Here is an 8,599-nt window from a genome sequence, read left to right as displayed (position 1 = left end):
TTTGTAGAGAATGTGGAAAAGAACTAATGAGAAGTCCACCTGCTGCCCCAGACTGAGGCACATTAGGGTGGTTGTGGGAGGAGTTATATTTGAGGGTTCCATTTTTCCTTAGGGTATTAAAATGCATGTCCTGGTTTGTTGTTTTTTTGCCATTAAGTTCTCTTCTTCAAATAAAAGAATTAGGGGAGAAAGTATGGAAAAGAAACACACTAAACTTCTGGAAAAGTTAACAGAAGCTTAAAAATAACAATTCCCAAAGAATCATTCTCTTCTTGGTATAGAGCAGTACCTGTCCTAGTTGCCTTAACTTTTCCTACTCATTGGTAAAGAGAGTGATTAGTAAGACCAGTGAATTTGATACGGCCACTTGAAAGAAAAAAAGGCTGTACTACAAATACCCATGAAAATAAGATTTTCTCTCACCTTTCCCTCTGCCCTCAAGGAGATAGTTAAAACAAAACTATGATAGCATTTGGTGATTTCCCACAAGAGTACTGTCAAACCTTTGACAGAGTATTGCTGAAACTTCAGGGAAGACCTGTAGAAAGTTGAAGGCCGTGAGCGAAATGAAAGTAGTTAGTTTCAGAGTTAGAACTTTTTTATGCTTTCTTTCAGGCATAAGTGCTTTTGTGCTAGTTCAGGAGAAAACACTTGCTTATACCATCAACAAACATAATTTCAGTATAGTGAGATTTGTGGCATTTTAGCAACATTTTTAAAAAGGGTTGAGTGTTAAACATTCTGACCCTTTTAAAAAACATGCTTAAACACATGTAAAAGCTGTAAGTGGATAAAAATACATTAAAAAAGAGGTGGTCATAATAAAAAAGAACACTTTTATACATAGGATTTTATTTTGCACTGCTATAACAATTTCATTATAGACCAAGGGAGAAAAAGAAAAAAAGGATAAAACCACCACACTGAGTAAATTACTAAAGCTTTTCTACTTTGTAACAGGATTTTCCATCTGATAGATTTATTGTCATATCCCCTTCAAAACAGACAAGATGCTTACCATATTTTAAAGATTATAGAGGTTGCCACTGAAAGAAAAATTTTACACAGTCACTGTACATCAAGGTTGAAAAACTGTCCTGCATGAAAAATATACTTAGAAATCATGTGAATAAAAGAAAAAAGAAAACATTATTGTGTTTAAGGAAAGATTAAAGTCCTCATAATGTGCCATCTAAATGTGGATACTCATTCTTCTTGGAGTCGCTAAGATGTAGGAATTTCTTGCTTCTGCCCTTTTCACTCATTATACTGTGTTTTTTCCCAACAGTATTCATTAAGGCAAACAAATCCTTTTCTGAAGAGGTCTTAAGGAAATTGTGGACAAAGCAAACTTTTGGCATTAAAACAGGTTAACATATACAAAGCCTTTAGTAATATACATTAAGCATATTTTTCTTGGACTAGTGACAAGAAAAGATGAACATGCTTGTTAACAATGTCAAAAAGTTTAAAATTCAGTGTCCAAGCAATTCCTAACAATGCTTCTGTAGCTTTAAGCTCTAAACAGTATAGAATTTATGCAAATGCATTAAAGAATTCAAGCTTGGCAAATTACACCCAAGCAGGTTATTAAACTATATATACAGAAAGTAAATGATAAATACAGAATTAAAAGAGTCCTTCTGTTTCCTTATAGCCTTGAAAATTGACAAAGTTTCTGAGGACAGTTCTATAATATTAAACATTAGGTAACCACAGATGTTGGGAAACCTAACTACACAAACCGATTTAAAATACTCAAGATGACTTTGTAGTGTTTTAATACAATTCAGTTTGTAGTTAAGGGCACAAGACAACATTTAACAAAAATAATCACATCAATTGACCTAGAAATCAAATGCAAATAGATATGAATACAATCTCCAAAATCTGTCTTTTAAGTGAACATTAACCATTTATTCAAAGTTATACAAGAATTTGAAGGATTAAAGTCTTCTGTGACATAAAGCCATTTCAAATAGTTTCATGTCTCAGCTGAGCAGGAGGAGAGGGGGTGAAAGAATAAGTGAGTAGGCCCCGTTGGGCAGCTAGACAGTAAAAACAGACTCAACAGCAGCCACCCCCAGCCTGCTGTCCTCCCTGATTGCCTGCATGTGTTGCATTAGTAGCAGCATGCTGAGGGCCAATTTTAATGCCATTTGCCTAAAATAAAAGAGAACAGAACAATAAATATGACCAGACACAACCAGACAATATAGTTTAACTAGATTCTTAAAAAACTCATTTAATTCTTTATGATACAATTTTATCAAACAACTGAGAAAAACACAGTAAGTAGATTTTAGCAACAATTAAAACAATATCTCTTAAGGGATGTTCCTTCCTTTTAAAAACACTGTGGAAATGTTTCTGAAAATAATTCTTTATCATACCAGGTAAGGGGTAAACAGTTATTGGATAATGCTGCTTTTCAGGACATTCTCATAATGCAGAAATCGTTTAAAATAATTATTGCAAGTAATCTTTAAAGCATAAAAATACCCAAAGCCCATGCTGCTTTAATACAACGTAAAATCTTTTCTCTAGACAGTGTTTCTGTTCCATGTTGAATCAGCTGTACAGGCTAAGGGCATATGAGTGTTCTGTGTCATCAATAATTTCTATGATCCCCAAAGACATGGCAGCTTGCCAAGAACCCACACACAGAGTGGTTCTTTCATTCATCAAACTCACACTTATGTCTTAACCCTCACTCCCTCAAGTGGATTTTACCTAAAAATACAACACTTTGAGAAAAGTAATACAGTAGCTTCAGAAATTAAGCTCTTAAGGAAACTTTACGTCACAGTAAATCTCAGATTTATAGTGCTTGGCAGTTGTTCTGCAACAGTAGTAGCCTTGGGGTTTCTGGCACTAGCTCAGTATTGACAGCAGCTGATGTGGTTTCTTTTCGCTCTTTTGACTCCTCTTTAATAAAAAGCATGCCCTATGGCTCATTGGTTTTGCCCCCTCTGGGCTGGTAGCAACTTCTTGAGGAGTCAAGGAGTCAGACTTGGCATTAGGCCAAATAAATAGCACGGCCTGTTGGCTCCTGACAGCACATTACAATCAAAGCTGCATAAGGCACAGTAAAGCAGTCAGCTACTATATGAAACCAGACAGAAACAATGAATGTGCCCTTTTAGATAGAGGCCCAATTACTGTTCAATTTATATGGCATTAGTCTCTGAATGGTGTCACCTTTAAACTAACTCAAGAAGTACTGTCATATAAGCCTAGAAGATAGGATTTAGAAACTACGTTACTCCAAATTAAACAATGAAAAAATCATGTACTTTTTGGAAACCTTATGCAAACTGCTGTTTGTTTTAGCAGAGACTACTAAAGTAATAGAGAGCCTCATTTATGTATAGGATGAGAGAGACATACATAATGGCTTCCTAACACAATGCTTTTCTAACAGCAACTGGGGAGAAACCAGGGCTTTTCTTTCAGAAGCCAGAAATCTTAATACAGAATGGCAAAAGTATTTATGTAAGAATAAGTATGCTATATCCACATAAACATTTTGAAATAAATACAGATAAATGCAGAGTGGGGATGTGGGTCAAACGATGATCTTTGGTGAACACTCTGAATTAGATGCTTCAAAGCTTTACATTTTATCCTAATCATGTTGACCAAAACAAATCAAAATAACATTACAAAAAACCCTATGCCAAATGCCAATTTTATATATATATATATATATATATATATATATATATATGAATTTAGTCTCCTGAAAACATGCTATGCTATATTAGGAGTAATTTCCAAATTTGGTATTTCCCTCTTTCCTACCAGATAAGAGAGAGTATCTTGCATTAGTACACAGTACATGCATTTATATACCAGGACATTATTCCCAAAGCAGATGACACCATATGGTCATGTGGATAAAAGTGGATTTTCTTTTCTCTTTGGGGGATTTATATTATTTTGCATTGCTTGCAATGAATGGATAGGGCCACTTACTTTAATCCATTTCCATAGACAAAGTGTTGCTCTACTAGAAGATAAATATTTAACTACTATACCACATATACCAATTTTTCAGTTGGATGACTGTAAACTAATGGTGTTAACTGATTATCATGATTGATTTTAGGAATTAAAAAAATTATAAAATAATGAATCCAAATAGTAATTAAAAGTGAATTCTAAATTAATATTGACCAACAATATTTATATGTATATACCTCATTATTAATGTCAAAGACTCCTTCTTGAATTTTTTCATAAATTTCTTTTGCTGTATTAATAAATGCCTGAAATATAGAGAAATTGGTTCATATTATATAAAACCAAAGCAGTAAAATAACATTATATATGCTCTATAGAATATCATTAACATTCAACATATGAAAGTCAATCAATGTAATACATATTAATAAAGAACAAAGATCATATTAATATAACATATTAATAAAGAACAATCGATGTAATACATTATATTAATAAACAAGCCCACATGATCATCAATAGACACAGAAAAAGCATTTGACAAAATCCAACATTTCATGATAAAAACACTCAACTAGAAATAGTAGGGAACTCCTCAACCTGATCTAAAGAATGGCATCTAAGAAAAACTACACCTAACATCATATTCGAAGATGAAGGCTGAAAGCCTTTCCCCTAAGATTAAGAACAAAGGATGTATGCACATGCTAATTAGCATTACAAACAGCATTATTCACAACAGCCAACAAGTGCAAACAACAGAAATGTTCAGTCAATAAAAAACAAAGTTTGAGATATTCAATCAGTAGAATATTATTTGGCCATAAAAAGGAATGAAGCACTGATTCATGCTACAATGTGGATGAACCTTGAAAACACTGTGCTAAATGAAAGAAGGCAGACACAAAAGGCCACGATACTACAACTCCATTTGTATGAAATGTCTAAAATAGGCAAATCCATGGAGACAGAAAGTAGATTACTGCTTGCCAGAAGCTAGATGGAAGGGGAAAAGGGGAGAGAATGCTAATGAGTACGAGGTTTCTTTTTGGGGTAACTAAAATGTTCTGGAATTAGATAGTGGTGATGGTTGCATAACTTTGTGAATAGACTAAAAACCACTGAATTGTTTTATTTATTTATTTATTTATTTATTTATTTTTGAGACAGGGTCTCACCCTGTTGCCTAGGATGGAGTGCAGTGGTGTGATCTCGGCTCACTGCAACCTCTACCTCCCAGTTCAAGTGATCCTCCCACTTCACCCTCCTGAGTAGCTGGGACTACAGGTGTGTGCTGCCACACTCAGCTAATGAATTATATAGTTTAAAAGCATCAATTTTATAGTATGTGAATTATATCTCAAAAGAAAACATCATGACCATGAGAGGAAAAAAGAATATTGGAATATGAGAACAGCACATAGAGAAAAACACATTTCAATTATGTAAACTGCATAATCCTCCATGTAAAAACTAGCTTACTTCTGGAGAATACCGTTCCACTCAGGGCCTTTTTTGCCATGATAATGTATTATTTAGTATATAGTTTAAGAGAGCAAAATCAAAGATGCTTATGATAAAGAGATAAAAGACAGCTCAACTTCTTTGCCATTAAATTGTCAAAATAAAAAACTAGTGTTGGAATACTGTAGACCAAATGAAGCCTGTAAATACCAAAATTTATACACAAGCATTCTCTATGTAAAATATTTAGAAATTCTATATAAATATTACGAATGCTATAGAAGGCATATACAAACTCAGAATAGGTTCTAAACTATCAGATTTGACAGATCACAGATAACAGTACCAATCAATAAAGTCCTCTTCAATTAGCATTCTATAAAAATTCATAAAAGAAAGCTATACTCTATTACCACTGATACAGACCTAATTCAAAGTTTAAAAAGTAAACAGGATTCATGGAGAGGAACAAATCATACCTTTCATCTTTTCTACACTGGAAACATTTGACTGCTGAACTTGCCATCAGAGCTTTTGTTTTCTAATTAACAGGACTGATATGTTTTCACCTTTAAAGGCCTTACAGCTCCCCAGAGTAATCAATCTACTGCAGCTCAATTACTGCACCAAGCACACACCAGTCAGTGAAGGAGATTTGAACGTCTGCGGCAGGAGCACAGAGATATGAATATGCATAAACTCTAAGTGGCTGATCGAATCATCACAGAGGGTCATGAGAATTTGCAGCAAAATAATGAGAAGAATTAATCACTGCAGATTCACAAGGCACTTAGGACGTGAGTGCGCTTTTCATGTATGTGCTGGAGCTAACCTGAAGAGGGAACTGGCTTTCAGCCAAGTATGAATTGATTCACATTCTTCAAAATTGAGGTTATCCGTATAAATAAGGAAAAACTTAACTTTATTTCCAATAACATGTCAATTACTGTGATGGCTTTAGAAATCAAGCTACCTAATATTGAAGTCAACAGATACATAAATTCACAGGGCTGGAAGTGCTTCCAAGAGCATCCACATGTGCACATTTCACTAGAACGTTACATAGAACTACAAGGCCCCATAAGTGAGTTATAACTTCATACAAACAAGCACTTTTATATGACAAAATTTATTATTAAATGTGTCAATTTACATAAAAATTGCCTTTTTGCCCGTCTGGTAATAAATCACTTTAAAAACGGGCTTAAGAAAGTGATGCTATATAAAATTTCGTAAGTCACTACTAATTTCATTACCTAAATAGTACTGAATACTTTATTAAGCACTTTTAAGCATAGTAGTACCAGATGAACTAAGGATGTACATACAGTATTTTTTATCTGAAAGGCATGCAATTAAATCCATTACAACTGAAATATAACAAATAATCTTTGGATAATGCTACATTACTTGGTCGTTCAATTTCTGATTACATATTACAGACAATAAAATCAAATATTTTCTACCCCCTGAGCATATTATACAGGATACTATACAAACGGGTTGTTTTACATACTTCATGACAAACATTAATATTTAATATATATTACTAAGTGATTAATGACTAATTTTAATGAGTCCTTTGTGTTTGAAACCCAGCATGACAAATGTAGACATTAATATACTTGTTTTAAAAGTATGTGGCTATTTGCAATAACACTAGGCTTTGCACACACACACAAACGATAAAATATGTGGCTATGGACTTTGAAATTGCTGAATTCCTAAATATAATGAACATTAACCAAATACTAGTAAGGCTTATGAGAGGTCAAATAAAAGTTCTAAGGTAAGAGCCTTGGGTGTCACAGATAAAATCTCCTCCACTTAAGATGCAAAACATTTCCAAAAAGATGAGAAATATGTATGTATATAACACATTGGCTGGGATTTTTAAAAATTGATCATTTCACACTATTCATTAAATATCAATCCCATATATACACTTTTTAAGGTATAGATGTTTCTAATCCATCTTTAGACCACTGCATTCCATATATATATAATGTACAAAAATACATTTTAAGTATTGCTTGGTAAATATCTCAAGGCAGTACTAATGTTCTTCACAGAATTAGTTTAATTTGAATGGTTAAGCTATTCCCTTAAAAATACCTTATCTATAGATATTAAACATATTGTAGTTTTGAATCTCTAGCACAATACCTAAAACAGCATAGGTACTCAAACCGCCTTTGTTAAACTCAATTACCCTTAGCAAGGAAATACCTACAGGGTAAGGTGGGCTTACATGAAATTGCTGGTTTCTTTTTGCTTATGTACATCTCTTTGGGGGCAAGCTCTTTTAAGACTTCATTAAGGGACAAGCAGTAGCCAAAACTAATAGGTTTTAGAATAGGAAAAAATATTTGTTGACAAATTGATGTCAAATGATTTCATTTGTTTCAATGATTTCATTGTTTGCACCATGAAACATGCAATGTCTAGGCAGATCCACGATTATGAAGTATAAACAGATTTCTCTGCAGCCAACTGAATTTGGTGGTCCTTCTGCTTCCCCATGTGGCCGGTGCTCTGTTGCAGTATCAGAAGCCTGCCTCTCTCATTTTACCACTAGCCCTTCCTTTTCCCCAGACTTTATCTGCCACATTCAGTCCTTTACCTTCCTTAGCCATTCATTCTCTTGCTTTCCACCTCAAACACTAATCTTTTAGTGTTTGGCAGCAGTTAATCTGAATGATACTGATAATACCTAAACTTAAGGCAAAATTTCAGGGACTTCGACTGCACAGTTGAAACAAACGTAACCACAAAAGACTATAAATATGTTGTAATTCAAATAAACATTCAGTAAATACATACGCTAATGTGGATCTTACGTATCACTGACATTTACCCAAGGGCACCTATTAAACTACTGTCACTGGCCAGGCTTGCACCTGTAATCCCAGCACTCTGGAAGGCGTAGGCAGGAAGATTGCTTGAGGTTGGGAGTTTGAGACCAGGCTGGGCAATGTAGTAAGACCCCTGTCTCTATTAAGAAAAAAATTGTTGCCACATATTCAGAACTTCTGTAGGTACCATGGAAGACACAAAGATGAGGAGGACTATTGTTGCTGAACAATGGGAACTATTTAGGTAGGAATAACACCATTTAGTTGGCAGAATCTAAGCCCAATGGCTCAAATCTCCATAAAGATGGAAGAAA

The 8,599-nt window shown here is 34.1% G+C and overlaps 1 protein-coding gene across 1 annotated transcript in view; it reads right to left on the bottom strand.

Annotated features, from left to right (window-relative positions):
• Positions 1-835: 835 nt before the first annotated feature.
• RAB2A (RAB2A, member RAS oncogene family) overlaps positions 836-8,599 on the bottom strand; it is a 102,804-nt gene continuing 95,040 nt past the window's right edge. Inside the window, exons 7-8 of the mRNA XM_054499519.2 lie at positions 4,203-4,271; positions 836-2,163 (exon numbers count right to left, since the gene is read on the bottom strand). Coding sequence (XP_054355494.1) covers positions 2,068-2,163; positions 4,203-4,271 — 165 coding nt within the window. The 3' untranslated portion in view covers positions 836-2,067. The remainder of the gene's footprint in view (positions 2,164-4,202; positions 4,272-8,599) is intronic.

Source organism: Pongo pygmaeus, chromosome 7 (genome assembly GCF_028885625.2).
Source record: "Pongo pygmaeus isolate AG05252 chromosome 7, NHGRI_mPonPyg2-v2.0_pri, whole genome shotgun sequence".
Taxonomy (NCBI): Eukaryota; Metazoa; Chordata; class Mammalia; order Primates; family Hominidae; genus Pongo; species Pongo pygmaeus.
This window is presented reverse-complemented; position numbering and strand designations above follow the sequence as displayed.